This window comes from Podarcis cretensis, assembly GCF_951804945.1.
Source record: "Podarcis cretensis genome assembly, chromosome: 8".
NCBI classification, from domain to species: Eukaryota; Metazoa; Chordata; class Lepidosauria; order Squamata; family Lacertidae; genus Podarcis; species Podarcis cretensis.
In genome coordinates, this window is record NC_137177.1 from 89,270,688 (window position 1) to 89,293,506 (window position 22,819).

Below are 22,819 nucleotides of genomic sequence, written 5' to 3' on the forward strand. Positions count from 1 at the left end.
TCTAGCGAGGCATTCGTCTTGCGGGGCACCACTGTAAATGTAAAAAATAAATAAACCAAGTTTATTGTCATGCAACTCTATCCTATGTATGTAGTGTGATGGAGGCAGCATCTTGAGGGCTGGAAGCATTTACTTCATCTGAAAGGGTTCTGATCTTCTAGCTGCAGAATTCAGGTCCGTGAGAAAATTCTGCCCTCCCTTAGAATTGCACAAGATGAGCAGAGCTATGCAACGTTAGGAGCTGCTATTACAGTAACGTACGTCAGTGTGCTAATACCATGTCCCAGTTGTCTTGTAATGCTGGCATAACAGCACAGATGGTGACTTCATGCCTTGGCAAAAGGAGCCTCTTGAAGACTGTCTGTGGAGAGGACCATGAGGGCTGGTGGGACAGGACAGGGAATGAACATAAGAACATACAAAGAGCCTGCTGGATCAGGCCAATGCCCCATCTATTCCAGCATGTGGGAAATTCACAAGCAGGATTTGAACCCTCTCCCCATCTGTGGCGCCCACCAACTAGTCATCATGGCTAGTAACCATCACTATTCCTCTCCTACATGACTTTGTCCAATGCTCTTTTAAAGCCATCCAGGCTGACGACCATGACTGCCTCCCTTGGGAGAGAGCTCCACAGTTAGGTACAGGAATGGGACCAAACACTGGGGATTCTGCCTAAAGCGGAAAGGGCACCAACACACCTTCCTCTCTCAAAAAAAATTCAAGGGTCCATCTTTTTAGTCAAGGACCCAGGTGACTGTGCACAGTGCCATACGAACAGGATTCTACAAAACAAGCACACCACTGAGCAATTGTTCAAGCAATTTGCAAAGTCAAATTAGGAAAAGCACAATGAGTAGGCGCAGGCCAAGTCAATGCAAAGCGATTCTGTGGGATGTCAAGGCAAAACATTTGCAGCTGAAAGAAAAGAGGCCCTTCCCAAGTTCTTCGGAAGAGGGTGTGTGTATACACGCCACCCCCACCCCCAGCCCTTGCCCTGGGAAAAAAACCACTGGGCTTTGCTTAAGCAATTTTGGGAGGCAAAAAATAAGTGATGAACAATACAGTGTGTTCCTCTTTTTCCTCAGTCAACTGGGGAAAGGCAGCACAATTTTCTGCTTCAGGAGCAGTATACGGTCATTCTTGGTTTCACTGATGCAAGTGGCAGAGAGAAGCTGAACTATGAAGTCCAGAATGTTCTGAAGCCAGCGTGTGACCTACAGTGTGAATCTTCTGCATGAATATACGAGAGCAGTCCTGGCCAACCAGGTGCCCTCCAGATGTTTTGTACTACAACTCCTACCAGCCCCAGTTGGGCTCCCACCAGTGTGAGCATTGCATGGTCATGTTGGCAGGGGCTGGTGGAAGTTGAAGTCCAAAACATCTGGAGGGCATCTAGTGGGAGAAGAGGGCACTACAGGGCCATGGCCTGATCAGAGATGGTCTGCAACAGCAATGTGATTACCATATCAGCCTAAGAACCAAAAAAGAGCCTCCTACTAAACTGAGTGAGGAGCAGGCTAGAAGTGAATTGGTGATAGAAGGGAGGTGTGATTTGGGGGAGAGGGGTCTTCTCCAGTTCATCCTCTTTCTACAAAACTATACCAGCAGCCTTTCTGAACATTACCTGGGGTTCCCACAGGGATGGAAAGATGCAGAGTCTGGTAGCATTTCCCAAAAGTATGCCACAGCCAAGGTGAGCTTCTCAAAGTCACCTCCATCCCCGCCCCCCAACGACTCTGGCCTCCCAGAGGGGAAAAAAAGAGTAAAGTCACTAGATAGTTTTTCCCACAGCGAGGTCTCCATGTGTTGCCATGGGACGCAAATCCTGGTTAGACTATTCAGAAAACCAAGATGCACCCAAATATCCCCCCATGAGACCACCACCAAGAAGGCAGAGGGTTCAACTAGATCATGGGCAGGCAAACTAAGGCCCAGGGGCTGGATCCGGCCCAATCGCCTTCTAAATCTGGCCCACGGACGGTCCAGGAATCAGTGTGTTTTTACATGCGTTGAATGTGTCCTTTTATTTAAAATGCATCTCTGGGTTATTTGTGGAGCACAGGAATTCGTTCATTCTCCCCCCCCCCCAAATATATAGTCTGGGCCCCCCACAAGGTCTGAGGGACAGTGGACCGGCCCCTGCTGAAAAAAATTTGCTGACCCCTGAACTAGATAGATATGTATTATATTTTCAAGTCAGATGGCTAGACAGACAGCAGAGGAATGATGAAGGGAAGCCCCAAAGAGGTTTAACCTTGGGAGGCAAAGTCACTGCAAAAGTTTAAGAATGGCTAAATCAGTGGTTCCCAAACTTATGGTTCTACAAACTCATCTCCAGTGCCACCCAGCCTAGCCTGGCCTGGCCTGGCCTGGCCTGGCCTGGATTGCATGACCCACTAAGGAATATAATAACACAATAAAATTCAAGATAGAAACAATTAATCACACATCCATTCAAACGCCAATTAAACATGAATTTGATCCAGTGATATCAACTTTTCAAAGTCTGATAGTCATTCACATCTCCAGTGCCCCCTGCATCCCCTTGCCTCTCAGTGCCCCCCTAGGTAACCCCACTGCCCCCCAGTGGGAGGGATCGCTCGCTTTGGGAACCCCTGGTCTACACCATCCCAATCACCTGCAGATGGTGGGGCTCACAATCTCTTGCACCCCCTGGGTGCCTGCTGGGTGTTTGGGACTGCAGCCCCTGTCAGCCGTTGTGGCTGAGGTTGATGGGAGTTGCTGTTCTCTAAGGCAGTGTTTCCCAACCTTGGGCCTCCAGCTGTTTTTGAACTACAACTCCCATCATCCCAGACTAGCAAGACCAGTGGCAAGGGATGATGGGAATTGTAGTCCAAAAACAGCTGGAGGCCCAAGGTTGGGAAACACTGCTCTAAGGGTCTTCAGGGGAAGCTGCCCTGTATATATAACAAACAGATATAACATATGGTTTTATATTATAATAATACTGCCTACCAAGGGAGAAATGCAGTTCAAGAGGAGCTGCAATCTGTAAGGAACTGGCTGTGCCTTCTCACTTCACACATGGCCAGTTGGCATCTTAAGCTCCCAAATGCACCTGAAAGTCTCTTTACTCAACTAGCAAAACTGACAAGTTTCGGTGGCATGAGAGAGCATTGTGTGCCAAGAGAAACCCGGCAGTGGAGGGTGGAGCTGCTCCTCTCCCTGGATCGGCTGGGAACAGAAAAGCGAGCAAGAGGGAAATGTAGCAATGCAACAGGATTTCAGCCTCCTTTTCCTAGGAAATTCTCACACAAACATGTCACAACCCTTCCATGCAGCAAAGCAGGCCACAGTTTGGAAACCCACAATAATCAGCCCTGATTTTAGCTAGAAAGTTGTGTGTAAACTGTGTGCTTGGGTAAAAGGCAGCAGTGGGTATAAATTCAATAAGGGAAATGTAAATTAAAAGAGACTCACTGCTTGTTCTTCAAAATACAGTTGTACCTTGGTTATCAAATGTATTGGTACTCAGATGTTTTGGCTCCCGAACGCTGCAAACCTGGAAGTGAGTGTTCCAGTTTGCGAACGTTTTTTGGAACCCAAACATCCAACGCGACTTCCGCGGCTTCTGCTTGAGTGCAGGAAGCTCCTGTAGCCAATCGGAAGCTGTGCCTTGGTTTCCAAACCGTTCCGGGAGTCAAACAGACTCCTGGAACGGATTAAGTTTGACAACCAAGGTACCACTGTATACAAAACCTCAGCTTCAAGCAAACTCTGCTCTAGAAACCTTAAAAAAAGAATCTAACAACAATTTTCAATTGCTCCATTTTCCTCCTTGCCCGTTTCTCAGAACTATCACATGGATATTTTAAGAGATCAAATGAACAAACAATTAAATCCAGCGACTCTGAGATAACTTGCTGCCCCCAAGTATATGCTGGAAATACAGCTGGAAATTCTGGGACATGTGTCCTAGGGCTATGTGTTACTTCATGTGGGGAAGGGCTGTAGCTCAGTGCACCTGCTTGGCATGCAGAAGGTTCAATTCCTGGCATCTCCAGGTGGGCTGACAGAGACCCAAGCCAGAAGCCCTGCTGAGCCACTGCCAGTCAGTTTGGACAATAGTGAGGTGGATAAGACAGCTTGCTATGATCAGTGGCACCCCCTAAAAATACCTCTGCACCCCAAGCAGCCAGTGGGGTTCCTCATGCAGTTTGGCTGGCCTCATTAAAAGCCAAAGCGATCATCAGCACACACGGACAATTAGAGACGCCGTTCGTAAAAAACAAACCAGACACTCAGCTAATGCATTCAGGAATCGTTCCATGTTCATCTAAGCATCTCTTGAGGCAACACTGAAAGTGTTCCTGGTCACTAACGGACTATGCTCCTCAAATACTATTCTGAAAAAGGAAAATCCAGACCTGAATAAAAAGGTGGTTCAAGGGTGATAAAGATCACTTGCCCACCTCATTTGGTGCTATATGTGGTATCAAAGGGTTTTTTTTATTAAAAAAAATAGTTAGTAGATGGATATTCCACGTTCTTTCATCCAAAGAACTTGAAGTGGCCTGCTCAAAGTGGTTCTCCTTCTCCCCCTTTTTATCCTCACAACAACCCTGCAAAGGAGGTTAGGCTGAGAGGCCGTGACTCGCCCTGGGTGACGCAGCGATTGCCATGGTGGACTGGGGATTGGAACCCTGTTCTCCCAGGTCCAGGCCCAATGCACAAAGCACCAAGTGCTGAGAGGCACACAACTGGAAGATTACAATACAGTGGACAAGTATCATTGCCATCACATACTTTTCAACAAGGTTTACAAAGAACCATAGAGCACAAAAATGATGGTTTTTGTACTGAAGAATGCTCTGAGCAGCAGGTAACAGACAGCCTTCCGAATAAGGTCCTGTTTCGAATATCTTCCCAAGCTAATACACACCTCAAAAACATTTCAAGGCCCTGATTGCAGTTTTCACAACTGGGAAAACTTCAGGAATGTTCCTCTCGCCAAATAAGTTACTCGATTCCAAGAGGATAACACCACACAAGGGTCCAGAATTATATGCAGGTTATGAAAGAGAACTGTGCCCTTGTGTGTGATTTTGTATTCCAACACCACTACAAAAGAGCCTGCTGGATCAGGCCAACATGTAGCCAGCCAGATGCTTCAAGCGGGACCTTAGAACCTCCTGTGGTTTCCAGCAACTGGTTTGCTGGAGGCACAGAATAGCCAGCCTTCTCCTCTTCCATGGATTTGTCTAATCCTCTTTTAAAGCCATCTAGTTTGGGGGCCAACACTGCCTCCTGTGGGAGCGAGTTCCATAGTCTAAGTGAAGTCCATGTAGTCCATAGATGACACTTCTTCCTGGAGGTGGGCATTATGTCTTAAGCAACAGTCTATAGGAGCTTTTGCAGAACAAGCTCTGCCTCAACCTCTCATTCTGCTCTGCTGTAACAATACCTGGTCAGCTCCCCAATGTGAATCAATATTGCCAGTGTGAAACACACAAGCCTGCAACAGACCAAGGTCAGGTTAACTGGTGGGCTCAATGTACTACAGAGGACAGCCTTTGCAGGCTTCAGGATTCCTAGCCAGGACAAGGAAGAGGTGTGACGAAGTGCCTCAGGGCACTCTCTTAGCTCCAATGCTGGCCAATATCTACAATAAGCTGCTGGGAACAGCAGCCATTAGAAGTTTTGGGGAGAGGTGACATCAGTACGTTGATGGCAGTCAGCTTGGTAACTTCTGAGCCAGGAGAGGCCGTGACAAGCTGAGCTTGAATCCTGGCAACACAGAGGCCACTGTGGGTGAGTGGTTCCCATGTCAGAAAAACTGGTCAAGTGCCTACCCTCGAATGAGCAGGTTTGCGTTCTGGAGATGCTTCAGGATGCAGCTCTGTCTCTGGAGGCCCAGGAAGTGGTTAGAACTTAGAAGCACCTTCTACCAGCAGAAACTGGTCCAGCAGCTATGACCATAGCTGTCAACCTTCCCTTTTTTTTGCGGGAAATTCCCTTATTCCAGTGCCGTTTCCCACTGCTATCCTGGATTGTTAGATATCCCGTAGACTGCCCCCGGTACAGGAGAGGCTGCTGAGCCCTTATTTTCAAATCTGAAAGTTGACAGCTATGGCTGTGACTGTCCCTTGACTGGGAGTGTTTGGCCACAGTCGTTCATGCAATGGTTGCCTCAAGACTGGGCTACTGCAATGCACTCTACGTGGGGCTTCCCTTGAGCCTGATCTGGAAGCTGCAGTTAGTGCAGGATGTTGCGACACAATTGGCAACAGGAGCGAGACCCTGACAGTATATTAACAGGTGTATCGTTTTCCTCTTACCCCATATATGCCCACTTGACCACTTTGCTTCACGGAAGTGGCACTACTACAGGTGCCCCACAATACCTGTTCTGCAGTTGTAAGAACGCAATCTTTTAGTGTGGCAGCACTCTGGAACTCTCTGCCTCTTGACATGAGGCAGGTATATTCACCATACTCTTTTTGGCAACTGTCCCAAACATTTTCTGTTCAGGTATCCAGACACATAGAAGGTTGATGTGTGTTTTAATCGGGTTTTTAGTTTGTCACTGATTTTTTTAAATCAGTGCTTTAAATAGTTGTTTCTAATTGTTTTTTACTGATAGTTTTATTGGTTTTGTAAACGGCTTTAAGGCTGTATTACAATAAAGCAGAATATAAAGCTTGTAAAATAGATAATCCAGTTTCCAAGGCAGTAGTGCAGCCTTTCCCAGCATGGTGCTTTCATCTGTTTTGGAATGCAGCCCCCACCAGCCCTAGGCCATGGCTGGGAGTATGAAACTGCAGCTCTCACTCCCCACCTCTCTTCTTCCCCAACCTTAAACCATGTATAACATTATACAGTCGTACCTCATAAGTAAAACGGAATCTATTCCGGAAGTCCATTCGACTTCCAAAGTTCCTGCAGCCAATCAGAACCCACATCAGATGTTTGGGTTCCAAAGAATGTTTGCAAACCAGAACACTCACTTCCGGGTTTGTGCTGTTCAGGAGCAAAAACGTTCGGGTCGCAAGGCGTTCAACAACCAAGGTACAACTGTACTGTCTCACATCAAATATAACTGATCTGTAGAAAGGATTCTATGAATGGAAACAGAAACTTTTGCAACCCAATAAAATATTTAATAAAAACAATCTGAACAAGAAAAGGGGGGGAGCAGTTCAGCAGCAAAACAGGGTTTAGGACTTATGAAGTCCAGACTATGCCAGTCTCCTTCCCAAAAAGTTAGTCAACAACACCCAGGCCTTGCCTGCTACACTCAAGTTTGCTGAACAGCTCAGCTGATTCGGCCCCCTGGTCTCTCAAGATGTTCATTAAAATGTGGTGGTTCCGCTTCCCATGCAGGAACGCTCAGCAGAAACTTCTGGGCGCTTTGATCCATCGCTCACTTTCAGAGCCGACATTTTATCCAGATGTTATTTGCCAACCATTGTGCCTCTTTTAGCTTTTAATGAAAATAAACAATCCTATTGTGAAACTTAAACCAAATTGCTATTTCTGGTCTCATTAGTATGATACTAATTTTGACTCCCTCCTCTCATTTTTGCCAGAAAAAAAAAGGAATAGGATGTCTTGTCCCCTGGCCTCAGCTACTGTTTTCCTGGGGAACTTCCAGTCCGTCCCCCCCCCCCCGCAAGTGAGGGAAACCCTTCTCGTGCAAATCCTTTGATTTAAATTCACTCTGAACTCTTGGCCCTTGAACCTGCACAAGTATGTCTGGGACCGATTCACAACTTTCAACACAGAGTAGTGACAGGGCAGGGCAAATAAACTGAATAAGGCTTTTGCAACAGTCTAATCTACAAATCAACTGATAATGCTGGCCTGGGGTTGGTTGGTGTACACAGTGTTTTGCCTTGGGCTACAACTGCCTGCAGAGATTATGTGACACTTCTCTGCTTTTGCTTTACTAAAGCTGAAAGAATATAACCCAAATGTGGCATCAAGTGACCTTAATCACACTCACTTCGGAAGACAGTTAAAGTCACAGGGGCCCCTGAAGGACACTACATACTGTGTCCATATCCAGGTCAGATAGTTAGAAGCTGCAGCACAATTTCAGTTCTCTTACCAGAGCACATTGATACCTAGAACTGTAAAAAGTAGGTATGGTACACCTTGAGAGCACATCTTAGTTAGTTACTGTGCTAGTGTACCAAACAGCCTTTAAAGGTAAAGGACTCCTGGACAGTGAAGTCCAGTCAGAGGCAACTATGAGGTGCGGCGCTCTTCTCACTTTTAGGCTGAGGGAGCCGGCGTTTGTCCACAGACAGTTTTCTGGGTTATGTGGCCAGCATGACTAAACCACTTCTGGCACAACAGAACATGATGATGTAAACCAGAACACACGGAAATGCTGTTTACCTTCCCGCCGCAGTGGTACCTCTTTATCTACTTGCACTGGCGTGTTTTTGAACTACTAGGTTGGCAGGAGATGGAACAGAGCAACGGGAGCGCAACCCATTGCGGGGATTCGAACCGCCAACCTTCTGATCAGTAAGCCCAAGAGGCTCAAGGGGTTAGACCACAGCGCCACCCGCGTCCCATCAAACGGCCTTTAGTTACATCTGACTATTCCAGCGCTGCAAGATAGATCCCTCTTAAGCAGGCAGGGAATGGCTTAAGGTGAGCATGAATCCTCACTCCAGAACTGGCTTTCAGAAGCAGCCTTGCTCTCACTAAACCCAAATATTAGGGTACATGTGGCAATTCCAGTTATCATGAAAAAGCATGCACAAGAGACATCATGCTGAAATTGGAGCCAAGCAAAGAAGTGGCTGAAGATGAAGATCCTCCCTTCAGATTCTTGTGTTGTATTATGCAAAAGTTGGAAGCATGTTCCATGAGAACATGGGAACGGAGCACTTGCCAGCGTAGTTTACACCTGTATACCTTTGGCTTTCACCCAAGTTAAAGACATGCTATAGACTATAGTCCTATAGCTATGCTATAGCTATAGTCCTATAGACTTCTCCAACCTGACACCTTCCAGATGTTTTGGACTAAGGCAGATGATGGTGATGGAGTACATGGAACTGGCTGAGATGACTGGCAGAATCCGGGACCGAGGAGAAGAGTCGGTGGAAGAAGATTGGAAAAAAATTAAAGTTTATCTTCAAAAATATTGCAAAATTAAGGATTGCTAGAAAGATGTTGGGAAAAGAAAATCATGTGGTTTTAGTAGAAATGACATAAAGGATTAAGTAAAAATGAGTTGGTGAAAGAGAGAATGTAAAATTATAGTATATTAAGACAAATTATTAAGATAAAAATAAGGTTGGTAGGATATGCTGAAATAACAAATTGAATTAGAATACAAAAATGGGAGGTGTGAGGAGGTCAAGGAAATAAGTGAATGTAAGCAAGCGATGTATAGGTTTGACTTGTTTTCTATCTTTTTTCTTCTGTTCTCTGGTTTTTGATTATGTTTTTTTTATATGTATTGTTTTTTCGTTTTTTATTTGATTGTTATTATTTTCTCTTTTTTTCTGTAATCTTTAAAATCTTAATAAAAATTTATTTTAAAAAAACAACAGATGTTTTGGACTACAACTTCCATCAGCCCCAGCCAGCACAGAGGCTGATGGGGCTCGGAGTCCAAAACATTTGGAGAGCACCAGGCAGGATATGTCCAACTGTTAAAATAAAATAGAAACAAGCTGCAACAAAATGTACGTCTCTTGCATTCTTTGGGGCCAGAAGGGAAACCTCCACTGATGCCCTCACCTCACTCACCTTCATCAAGCAAGGCTGCAACATCAGTTGAGCAAGAGGAGCATTTGTGAATTGACCCTTTCTGATACAATGCCTGGGAATGAGTTTCTGCATCACCGCAAATACATTTTGGTTGTGTCTCTTTACACATTCTACTTCCAGTCATCAAAACACAAGAGACTAGACTGGCAGGATTTGGGTTCTCTTGAAATGCCCCAAAGATTCTTGATTCAAGATCTGGTCCTGTTCCAACCTATGTCAATTTCACTTTAATCAAGTGCAGCTTTTCTTTTTTAGTTTTCCCTCAAACGTATGGAACCAGGACACAGCCCCCTCTGCCTTTTCCTAGTGGATAGGGCCCATATTCTTTACATGAGTAATCATGCAAGACTTGATTTCTTGCTGCTCAATGTTTGAACTGACTCTTTTGAAAATGGTGTGCTTGACAATATTATTGCGAGGCACTATTAAAGTTCCACCTTCAGCATCTGTCCACGATTACACATTCACACATGCAATTAACCACCTGATGGTACAGGAATCAACAGGGCATGCATGTGTGAACTGCCTGCAAGAGAAACTGACCAGTTTTATGAACCACCATTTGGAACCCTGCCCCTGAATTTGCTCTGTCTATACACACCAGGCCACAGATAAACAAGACAACCCTCCCCCCCCCCCGACATACACCCTGAAGCCTATTAATCACAGCTTAAATTCTGCAACCTGATCCTAAACATGTTTACTTAGAAGCAATTCCCACTTAATTCAGCAGCACTTAGGAAATGAGCAATCTGGATAGTTCTGTATTGTGGAAGCATGCACTATGATTTTAAGGAAGCTCCTTGGGGCAAGGACCAGTCATTTTTGACATATTAATCTACAGCACCATGGTCAAGGATGACACCACCTCAAGCACTCAGCTCTTGGTGTATTTGTGTTGCAAGATCCTTAAGGAAATTGTCAAGTTCTTCACTGGGGAAATCCTGTGATTTCTTGATGAGAAGTTCTGCAACAGGAGGTCAAGGGTTCCTGAAAGGCAGAGCGGCCCAACATGTAGCTTTGAGGGGAGCACTGGATGGGGGTACCCTCTCCATAGCTTATTGGCCAGTGCCAAGATTTATTCCACATGTGCCAAGAAAAGCCTTCCCCAGCCTAGCAGCCGCCTGATGTTTTGGACCACAACTCCTATCAACCCCAAGCAGCATGAGGACTGATAGGAACTGCAGTTCAAAACATCTGGAGGGCACCAGGTTGGGGGAGGCTGACCTAGAACACGACCCAGGTTCTCCCGTTTAGGGATTCCATGATAGGCTGCCGTGGAAAGATATGAGAGCCAGTGTTTTAAGGAACTTACATACATGGGTGAAAAACTGACTGATGAAAAGGAAGATCACCAGGAGATTATTTAAGCACATGCCTGATTAAACAACCTTCATTCATAACACTGAGCTATTAAGATTTCAAAAAACAGGAACTGGGAGCAAGGGAGATGTCTTGAACCCGGGAAAGAATTGCGATAAAGCTACAGAGTAAAGTGTCTAGCCTTTCGATCCAGAAGGTGTCTCATAACCGAAAGCTATCCAAGCGCCTGGTAACTGGAAGCCAGAGGGGACGTCTAGATATAACAACCGAACACTAACACTACTATGCCTCTAACCTGAGAAGATAATAGCTGAACTTTTAATCCTTTGCTAAAACCCACTTGCGCTTTTATACGCCAGGTGCCTCCTTCTTTCCCCGATGCCTGTGGGTCTCAAGGCCCCTTTCCAAACCCAAACGGGTCAAGCCAGACCCCAAGGGGCCGTTCTCCTCCCCCACTTGACTGCCCGGCTTTTATCAGTCTCATTTTAACCTATTATTTCCGCAGTTGATCCTTAGCAGGATTCAGTCCAAAGAACAAACTTCTTAACTGCAACACTTGCTAGTTTTTCTGAGAGTGCGCAGAGAGAGGGGGGAAACTGCTCCCTGCTGATCTGAGCTGCTGGGAGAAGCTGGAATATTGCTTATTCGGTTTAATTTATTACAAGTTACATAACCTTAATGCCCATACAGGAGTTTGGACCCAAGTCAGCCTTCTTTACACCACAGCAAATCCCACAACAGCAAAAGCTCACACCTAGCAGCGAACACCCATCAGTGTTTTTAAAAAGTGCCATTTGTTAAATTCTCCAAAACAGCATCTCTGTAATTATCTGGCTATTTCACATTTCAAAAAGATTGCTAATCGCTCGGAACAAAAACAGCCCCAGTCCATATTGTGCGTTCAGGCTGCTTTTGCCGTGTAATTAAAAGGAGGACATTCACGGGTAAGCAAAGTCACCCTAAAAGGCATTTATTTGCCACCCCCTTTTAAAAAACTGTTTACAAAAAGACAGAAAATACTATGGAGGTCTAAATGCCTCCAGTTTCTATTGTTCAGCCACCAAAGCAAATCTAGTAAGGAAACGGGAGGAGGAACAGCAGGCAGCAGAGAGAAGAAAATACCCCCAAAATGGGGGGGGGGGAGGCGGCAGGGAAGCAGAGAAGGAAGCGAGAGGGGACAGATAATCCGATTGCTTCGCTTTATCAGTCCGTGGCGAAGTCTTGAGCAGAGATGGATTACTTAGAAAGCCTTGTATGTATTCTAAAGCAGCAGGTAACTCTCAGCAGCCACTATGTCCTTTCAAGCAGGTAGTCCTCTGTGAGGCGGCTTGCTGCCTTCCCGTCCTTTCACTGTTTTCCTCTTGGTTAAACAAAATTAGATTTATTGCATTTCTAACCCACCTTTGTCCTTCAAGAAGCTCAGAGGGGTGTGCGTGGTCCTCCCCCCCCTCAGTTGACCACCACAACAGCCCTGTGAGGTGGGCTGGGCTGAGAGGCAGCAAGTGAGTGGCCCAAGGGCACCCAGGGAGCTCACGGCCAAGGGGGGGATTTGAACCCTGGCCTCTCCCAGCTTCTAGCCCGCCTCTCTCTAACCACTGCACGGCACAGCCTCCCATCTACTCTGGCCTCCTCCTCCTCCGCCTCTTCTCCTCCGCGGTATAGCGGGTGGGCGAAGGAGGGGAGGAGCGCTTTCGAAAGCGGCGGCCAGAGACCCCAAGACTCCGCGCACCAGCTCGACGGGACGCGCGACCCTCGCCGCTTCTTCCATCCCATCCCGGGTAAGTTTACTCGCGAGGGTTCCCGGGTGGTTTTCCTCGCGAGCAAAGGCTCAGTTGGGAAGGGGAGCCGGAGCCGCGCCCGGACGGGAGGGAGGGAGGGAGGGGGCCACTTACCGAGGCTGAGGAGGGCCACCTCGGCGGCCGCCGCGCCGACCATCTTGCCCGGCCAGCCGAGGAGGAGGAGGAGGAGGAGGCGAAGAAGGAGCGGCGGCAGCAGTGGCGTCGGCGGCGTCGGGGGACTCAGCTGGCCAGCCCTCGGCCCCCGGCGGCCGCGGCGTCGAGCATTCCCGGCGGGGGGAGCCCCTTCGGAGGGCGAGCAGGAGGCGCGGGCGGCGCGTCCCGAGGCCGGTCGGCAGCGATGCACCTGCGACGGGCGGAGCAGCAGCGAGCGCCTTCCCGGGCCGTCGGACGCGCAGGCGAGCAAGGGCGTCGGTGCGCTCGTCTTGGCGCGGCTCCTTCCAGGTGCGCTGCGCGGCCCCGAGTGGCCCAGGCGGCCAGCAGCGTCCGCCCCTCCTCCTGGCGCTGCGCCGGCCTCCCTCCCTCCCACGCCCCCCGGGCGGGCGGGCGGGCGGGGTGGCGGCTCCGGCCCCCGGGACGCCCTGCAGATGCGCCCCGCGGGCGCTAGGCGGCGACGGGCAGCCGCCAGGGAGAGGCTGCACGTCGGAACAGCTGGAAGTCGGACCCGCGACCCGCCAGGAGGTGGTCGCGCTGCGGGAAAGCATCGCTTGAATGCCTCTGTTTCTTTTGGGGAGGGGGCGGGGGGGGAATATCTCATTTTCCCTCGTCGGAATGAAAACCAGGGGAAAGTTTCATGGGAAAGTTTCGAATTGCACCTTTTTTTTAGGACAGTACTTCCACTCTTGTATGTGATAAAAAGTGCCTTTTATATTTGTAATACAATAAAAATCCTTTAAAAAAAAAAGTTTGGTTTAGAATTATTGCCCCCGAAGAATGAATGATGCTCTAACTGTAAATGTATTTTTCCCTAATGGTTTTCTTTTTTAACTTTAAACTGCTTTTAAAATGATTTTCATTGTAATTGCTTTCAGAGTGTTTGAAACAGTTTCAGAAAATTCCTATCCCTTCTTTTTTCCCCCCCTTTTTGAATTGCGGGTCTGTTTGCCACTGCCCCCCCCCTTGCCCAGGCTGCTTGGCGTGGATGGACGGGGCTGAAAATTCAACAAATAACTCAAGAAGGAGCCACTGGGGTTGCCTAAGATTTTGTAGCTCTGCTGCGTCTTCAGGTGTTGCCATTACTCAAACAAGAGGCCCTGATCCTTCCCAGGTATCTGCAAAACCTCTCCATTCCCAAATTGCATCATGAGAAACAAGGCAGACCTCTCCCTCTCCCCACTCACCAGCTGGGGCAACCCAACAGACAACATATTTTCCTCTTAGTCATTTAGGTGACTTGCACCTATTTGACTTGGGGATGGCCACATTCTGTAGTTTTTGCAGCAGAAACCAAAAGCCAGAAAGTGTGTTAGGATGAGCAACTGGCTAAGAATGACCTGAAATATCTGCGCATTTGTATCCAGACTGGATGGCAGCCATGGGGACAAGCAGGAGAGTGGCAGGTGAGACAACCACTTACATGGAGAGACAGGTAAGGATTGCAGGGGACTGGACTGGATGACCCTGGGGAGGGGTCCCTTCCAATTCTCCAATTCTATGACTCTATGTTAAAGTGCAGGGCTTAAAACATCTTCTTTTAGCTTGAAAGACTAACAGATTTCTTATGTGGGGCTACCTTTGAAGGTGACCTGGAAACTACAACTAATCCAGAATGCAGCAGCTAGACTGGTGACTGGGAGCAGCTGCCGAGACCACATAACACAGGTCTTGAAAGACCTACACTGGCTCCCAGTATGTTTCAAAGTGTTGGTGCTGAACTTTAAAGCCCTAAATGGCCTCAGTCCTGTATACCTGAAGGAGCGTCTCCACCTCCATCATTCTGCCCGGACACTGAGGTCCAGCTCCGAGGGCCTTCTGGCGGTTCCCTCCCTGCGAGAAGTCAAGTTACAGGGAACCAGGTAAAGGGCCTTCTCAGTGGTGGCACCCGCCCTGTGGAAAGCCCTCCCACCAGATGTCAAAGAGAAAAACAACTACCTGACTTTTAGAAGACATCTGAAGGCAGCCCTGTTCAGGGAAGCTTTTAATGTTTGATGTATTACGGTATTTTATTATTTTGTTGGAAGCCGCCCAGAGTGGCTGGGGAAGCCCAGCCAGATGGGCGGGGTATAAATAATAAATTGTTATTGTTATTGTTATTGTTATTATGACATTAACTTCCACAGGTTGCTGCAGACCAGAACAGCTTCTGCCACAATAAATTTGTTGGCCAACATGGTGCCACAAGACTCTTTCTTCTTTGTACTACGACCCTTCTGAAAAGCCTAGATTAATTTTCTCTGTATGTTCACAAACTAAAAATTTAGCTGAGGCCAGTTTTAATGAGCAAGTGTAATAAAAAAAATGTTCACTAGTGAGGCTATAAATAGGGAACCACACTTGGAGTGGGCGGGGCGGGCAAAGGGTGTTTTTTTGTTTCTTGTGGGTGACTATAAGCCAGAAAGAAAAAGGATATTAACACAAAGGCCTTTCCTGCTTAGAAATATGTAGTGAGCCTCACCAGTTATTTTATTTTTTTGAGGGGGGGGTGGGTCTTTCGTGGAACTCACCAGGGTAGTGAAATAGTAGTACTACAACAACAGTTCTAAAAGGCATGGTGCCCCCTGGTGGTCTGGCAGTGGAATAGAAAAGAGCCTTGCTGGGATGGGGGGGGGGAGTCAGACTACAACTCCCTTCAACCTGTGGTCTAAATTACATCTGGAGGGCACCACGTTGGGAAAGACAGTGTGAGTGCTTTGGTTTTTTTTTTTTAATTCTTTTTATTAATTTTCATTTAAATAACCAAAAAAAGAAAACAAACCAACAGTTACAACAGTTACCTGAAACACAAAAACACAAAAAGAAAAATAAATAAATATCTAAACATAACATAGAGATAGCGTCAATTTCCAATACAGTTCTTTGTCTTCTCAATTATATCTTTATATCTTTAAATACTTAAATCGTTCCTCTGCACTCCTATTGACTTCCATCCCTCCCGGTTTCAGGCTTCTTAATATAAGTAGTTTATTTCTCTTGCAGCTAATAATTATAATGGTTTACACATCGTAAGATCTATATCAGTCCTGCTGTAGTTTTTAGGTTCTTATAGTTCCCTTCAATGTATGTCATAAATTTGTGAGTGCTTTGGATGATAGCTGGAACGTATGCAGAACCATTGCCCGGGAGAACACTGCCCGACGGCCAACTGAAGAAATTTTTGCAACACCCAGAAAAGCAAATTTGACTCATTCCTCTCTTTTTTATTTATTTAATCCATTTTTTTGATACAAACATCAACCGCAAAAGACACATACAACAAAAACCATAATAACAGTAATAACACAATTTGACAATTCAGATTGTGATGCACCGATGTACTTATTTGACTCATTCCTTTCCAAACGAAGGTTGCCATGTTTTCAAACTGGCCGCTGTGCCTGCGCCTCTGACGTCTAGCGTCTATGTCCAAACAGCAGGAAGCTTTGACCTCTGCAGATCAAGCTGCTCCATTAAAGGCACAAGGGGGCGGGGAGGGTGTTTTATTCCCTGTCACCTGACAACCCCACTCAACTCCCCTCTGTGTTATTTCTCATCTCTTTGGGCAAGCTTGGAGACCACAATATTTATTTATGTAAATAGAAGGTCGCTCCATTGTAATCAGCTTCCCACTCCTTGCCTGAGTCATTCATAAGCATAGTTGCTACATCTCTGGAGGAAGGAAAACGGCAAACTCAGTGATTATCAGGGCGGTTTGAACCCTGGGGGGGGGGGGAGCGGGAGAGATTTCTTCAACAGCTGGATGGGTTTAGTGAAGAAAAAAAACTAGGCCCATCCTAATCCAGATTATTCAGCGTTAAACAGCTTTTGAGAGAATAAAACTGCTATAGGCATGTTTGCAGATCAGCCCCTTTGCGCCGCGGCAGGGGACCCGGGGAGAAAAAGATGCATAGCAGGTGCTACTTTCACCCACTTTTGTATCACAGACTGCGTCTGACAGCATTTCCTTATTTAATCCCATTGGAGCCCTCGCACCCACATTGCATTGGGTCAACTTTATCTCCATTGCAGCAAATGTAACAGCAGTGTATATTTTACCTTATGCGTAGGGGCTGGGCTTTGCTTTGTTTTGCTTTTCTACAGTACTGGAGCAGAACCATACCAAGAAATCATGATGCCTGACAAGGCCTCTCCTCCTCCCAGAGGGGAGGGGTTGTGAGCGGGAGCAGCTTCCTGCAGGGGCAGGGAGGCGTTTTCGGCTCCCTGCTCCTGATTGCCTCTGCTGCCGCGGCCAAGCCTCCCAGCCGATCAATAGGGCTGGCTGGTGGGTGGGGCTAGCCGCATTTAAACAGCCGCGGCAGCGCTCTGTCCCCAGTCTGTTCATGCTTTCTCCGGATCTCCCGCTCTCCGTCCCTCTTAGGTCAGCTTCTTTTGCGTATTGACCTTGCTATGGACTTTGGTTGGTTGCCTTGGTTGCCCAAGGGGCCTGGTAGGACTTTTTTATCCATTTGGCAAATTGGCACCAGCCTCTTGGTTTTTTCGCCTACCTCGTAGCAATTCGTCACAACTTTCTGGTATTGGCGGTTAGGCATTGGAATATGTGTGCTGTGTTGGAGGACTGGGTATGGGGCATCATCTACCCCTCCTCTTTTGGGTATTCCGATAAAGGAATCCAGCGATCGTGGATCCTGTCCAATGCCTGGCTAGGGCCATGGCATGACCCCCGGTGACGTCATGGGGGAGCTTCCAGTTGTATTTGCATCAACAAGCTCCTCCCATTGGTTGTTAACCCTGATATGACTCCCGGCTGTGCAGGGTGGAGTCTGGTACAGTGGTGCCCCGCAAGACGAATGCCTCGCAAGACGAAGAGTTTTCCGTCTTTTGAGGTGCTTCGCAAGACGAATTTCCCTATGGGCTTGCTTCGCAAGACGAAACGTCGGGCAAGTTCTTGCGAGTTTTCCCCCTTTCCCCCCCCCTTTTTCTAAGCCGCTAAGCCGCTAATAGCCATGCTTCGCAAGACGAAAAAACCGCAAGACGAAGAGACTCGCGGAACGGATTAATTTCGTCTTGCGAGAAACCACTGTATTGCTGTTTCATCCAATGCGTAAGCCAATACTACTCACATGCCGTAACCAATAAAAGTTGTGGCCTAATTTTGCCCATTAACCTAAAATAATGTGTCTTTGTGTCTTATTATAATCCTATGCGGGTGGCGGGTCCTCGACTCACAAGAGCAAGGGTCCTGCTTCCTGTTCTCACAGTGACTGGCCATCAGGTGCCCCAATGGGAGGCCCACAAGCAGGATTCGAACGCAAGAGCCTTCTCCTCTCTGGTAGCTTTCAGCAACTGCCATTCATAGGCATTGCTGCCTCTTACTGTGGAGGTAGAGCTTAGCCATTCATGTCTAGTAGCCCTTGGAAGCCCTCTCCTTCTTCATGAATTGGTCTAATCCTCTTTTAAAGATCACTGCAGATGGTGACAGCAGTCACGAAATTAAAAGACACCTGCTTCTTGGGAGAAAAGCAATGACAAACCTAGACAGCATCTTAAAAAGCAGAGACATCACCTTGCCAACAAAGGTCCATATAGTTAAAGCTATGGTTTTCCCAGTAGTGATGCATGGAAGTGAGAGCTGGACCATAAAGAAGGCTGATTGCCGAAGAATGGATGCTTTTGAATTCTGGTGCTGGAGGAGACTCTTGAGAGTCCCATGGACTGCAAGAAGATCAAACCTCTCCATTCTGAAGGAAATCAGCCCTGAGTGCTCACTGGAAGGACAGATCCTGAAGCTGAGGCTCCAATACTTTGGCCACCTCATGAGAAGAGAAGACTCCCTGGAAAAGACCCTGATGTTGGGAAAGATGGAGGGCACAAGGAAAAGGGGACGACAGAGGACGAGATGGTTGGCTGGTGTTCTCGAAGCTACCAGCATGAGTCTGACCAAACTGCGGGAGGCAGTGGAAGACAGAAGTGCCTGACGTGCTCTGGTCCAGGGGGTCACGAAAAGTCGGACACGACTAAACAACTAAACAACAACAACAAGGTTGGAGGCCACCATTGCTTCCTGCAGGAGTGAGTTCCAGAGTTCAGCTCTGTGTTGCGTGAAGAAGTCCTTTCTTCTGTCTGTCTTCCAACATTCCATCTTCCAACATTCAGCTTCATTAGAAGCCCACAAGTTCAAATATTATGAGAGAAGAAGCAAAACTTTTCTCTATCCACTTCCTCTGTGCCAGGCATCACTTTATTAACTTATATCATGTCACCTCTTACTTGCCTTTTCTCTAAACTGAGCTCAAATGCTGCAGCCTTCCTTCTCCCCCTTGATCATGAAGACCTCCTCCAGCCTTCAAAGCAGCCTTGCCCAAACTGGTGCCCTCCAGATGTTTGGGACCACAACTCCTCATCAGCCTCAGCAAGGGCCATAGCTCAGTGGCAGAGCATCTGCTTCCCACACAGAAGGTTCCAGGTTCGAATCCTGACATCTCCAAGTAGGCCTCGGAATGTCCCCCATTTGAAACCTGGAGAGCTGCTGCCAGCAGTGCTGACAATACCTAGAGAGATGGACCGGTGCTCTGATGGCACATAAGGCAGCTTTGTTTGTGTGCCCAGACATCACAGTGATACGGTGTTCAAAGAAGATCTGTGTTGGCTGGGGCTGATGGGAGTTGTAGTCCAAATAAGGGTGGGTGGAGGAGAATCAGCTTGGGCTGTGCTAGATTTTTATTTTATTTAACTTAATTTGCAGTCACACCTTTCTCCAGATGGCCCCAGGGCAGGTTCCAGAATAAAAACATTAATGGAAAGTATGAAACATTTGACAAAATCCAGGTAACCTCCTACACACAAAAGCCAAGCATTAAAGACAAGGCAACAGTCAATAGCTAAAGCACAACAAAGTACAAATAAGCAGAATACGTGCCCTGCAGATATTTCAAGTCCTACCCAGGCCCTGGGCAAAGAGGGCTGCCTTCAGTTGCAGTCAGCATTAAGCAGTAAGGGAAGGGCCCACCAAAGGTGTTTTTCTTTCCTATTTTATTAGGCCAAACAGGGGCAGCTGACCTTGGCTGATCCTGCTCATTGGTGCCTTGTTTATCTGTTTCCACTTGCTTCATGGAGAGGAGACAGCGAAGAAAGCAAAAATGCAACCAGCATAAACGTGACTCTTATTTTCTTTCCGTGGTTGTCTCCAAGAAATTGGAAGACAGCGCCTACAACCTTGATAACCAAGAACATAAATGAGATGCACCCGGGAGGAAATTCTCCTGCAAAAGCCTCATGAGAATATACAGGAATTGAGGTTGTACTCAGCTAAGTTCCACTCAGAGAAGACCCATTGAAAGGTAGCCAACTAGCCATGCCCATTAACTTCAATAAGACTAGCATTGGATGCAACCCATAGGCAGGAACAATTCTGGGTGGATCAGCTCCCATCCATCACAACTTTTTGTCTGGAACTACTTTCACTCCTGGGACCTCAGCCCTGCAACTATATGGACAATAAATGCTTTTTTAAAAATCCTAAAATTTTCAGAATTAATCTAGATTCTATACCAGAACTAATTTCCTGTAGGGACACTTCCTTGGGAGAGACACTGGCAGGGTTGCCATATTTCAAACAGTGAAAATCTGGACAGAAAAATTGTTGAGTTTTTTGGGGGCAAAGTTGTTGAGTTTTTGTTTTTGGCCAAAGTTGTTCTTTGGCAAATTTGCAAAAGAGAGAGAGAGGGAGTTTTTGAACTGATCTTAAAGAAAATCGCCAAAAATACTGCCAACATGGGTTGCCATGCACCCGGATTTTCCTGGACTTTTTAGCAATTTCCACCTGGACACTGCTTCCGACATTATCCAGGAAATTCCAGACATATGGGAACCCTAGACATTGGACTCCATGAGACTGACATCAGCGTAAACATCTCTAAGATCAGGCTTCTAGTCATTGGCCCTAGAAGTTCTTACAGACCACATCAAGACAGAAACCCTAAAAAGTCCTTACTGGGAAAAGTTATTCCATATTTCTAAGAAAACTTGGTTAGGAACATTTTGCTATTTATTTCTTGCAGTGTTGTTAATGGAGATGGAACTTTAAAGAGTACTGTACGGAAGAACGCTGAAAAAAATTATTGCATTTTTTTGCTGGGCCACATGTGAATATTGTAAGCAGACAAAATCCAGCATTCATTTGAACCAAAAACACTTAGAGATTCCAATTGCATCCTTTAGCTTAGACCTGACTTAAGCATTGGCCAAGCGCTGGCCTGAACATTACCTCTTTGGAAGAGAGTCGGCAAGTCTCCACCACAAGACGCAGCCCACTTTAATCTCCAATAAGTATAAATTTCTAATGCGGCAGTAAAAGAATCCACCTTATATCCTGAAGGAAAGTACTCCGACAAGGGAACTCTGTGTCTGTTTTCAGCATAAAAGGGTTCAACCGCAGGTTTACTTTGGATGAGAAATTCAGGAGATGCAAAAACGTGGCTTTGACATCTCATACCTCCCTACTCCGTTTCTCTTGCAAAAAATAAATAGGAACTTGCCAGGATCTTTTTGGTTGATTCCTCTTGCTAGCAGAATGCCCCTACCTTGAAGCAAGGGGGGGTGGGGTGAGCAACATGCGTATAAAAGGTAAAGGTACCCCTGCCCGTACGGGCCAGTCTTGACAGACTCTGGGGTTGTGCGCCCATCTCACTTAAGAGGCCAGGGGCCAGCGCTGTCCGGAGACACTTCCGGGTCACGTGGCCAGCGTGACATCGCTGCTCTGGCGAGCCAGAGCCGCACACGGAAACGCCGTTTACCTTCCCGCTGGTAAGTGGTCCCTATTTATCTACTTGCACCCGAAGGTGCTTTCGAACTGCTAGGTTGGCAGGCGCTGGGACCGAGCAGCGGGAGCGCACCCCGCCGCAGGGATTCGAACCGCCGACCTTTCGATCGGCAAGCCCTAGGTGCTGAGGCTTTAACCCACAGCGCCACCTGCGTATAGTGTTGGCCAATTTGATCACTTGGTTAGCTGCATTCCTTATAACTACTTATTAGGTGGATATTTGTCAGGCGGGTGTATTAGGTAGATCAGGGGTAGGGCACTTGTATGGTCGGGGATGATAGGAATTGTAATCCAGGTGGATGTGCAAGATAACAAAAGCATTATGGGAAATGAGCTGGGGAAAAAATGTTTAAAATAACGTTTGTAAAAATAAACACAGAGGCTTTTCTACTAGGAATTTTTGGTGCAGAGCAACCAAAGGAACAGAAATGTACGCGATGACTGCAGCGCGGGTACAACTGGCCCAGAGATGGAAAGAAGACAAAGTACAGACCAGAGACAAATAGCTGATGAAGATGATGGACTATGCCGAAATGGTGAAACTGACCGGGAAAATCAGAAACCAGGGAGAGAAGAAGAACAAGAAGGAATGGGGAAAATTTATAATGTATTTAAGAGAACACTGTAAACAACTAAAAACTTGGGCAAGATTTGAGTAATGCTTGTAATGTACTAAAAATTATGGTTAAAATGAACTATTTAAAAGAAATAATAGAGAAAATAAGAGAAGCAGTTGAAAAAAGATTGTTAACGGTAACCATGGAAGAGGGGAAGGGAGTTGAAGGATTCAGGGTTTGCTAAATGATGACGTTGATGTTTAATGTCTGAATTTTAATTTGCAATGTAAAACTTAATAAAAAAGATTGGGGGGGGTGTGTGATAGGAATTGTAGTCCACCAAGATCTGGAGGCCACAGGCTCTCCCCTCTCCTGGCCTACAGCAACCCAGGAAGATCCAGGTTCAGACCCTTGTTCAGTCCAGTCATTCTATCTCAGCCTGACCTACTTTGCAGGGTTGTTGTGGAGAT

General features: G+C 46.8%; 1 protein-coding gene across 1 annotated transcript in view; it reads right to left on the bottom strand.

Annotated features, from left to right (window-relative positions):
* Positions 1 to 13,048, bottom strand: part of TGFA (transforming growth factor alpha) — a 52,192-nt gene extending 39,144 nt beyond the window's left edge. The window contains exon 1 of the mRNA XM_079987634.1: positions 12,975 to 13,048. Within this exon, the coding sequence (XP_079843760.1) occupies positions 12,975 to 13,017 (43 nt within the window). The 5' untranslated portion in view covers positions 13,018 to 13,048. The remainder of the gene's footprint in view (positions 1 to 12,974) is intronic.
* Positions 13,049 to 22,819: the final 9,771 nt, after the last annotated feature.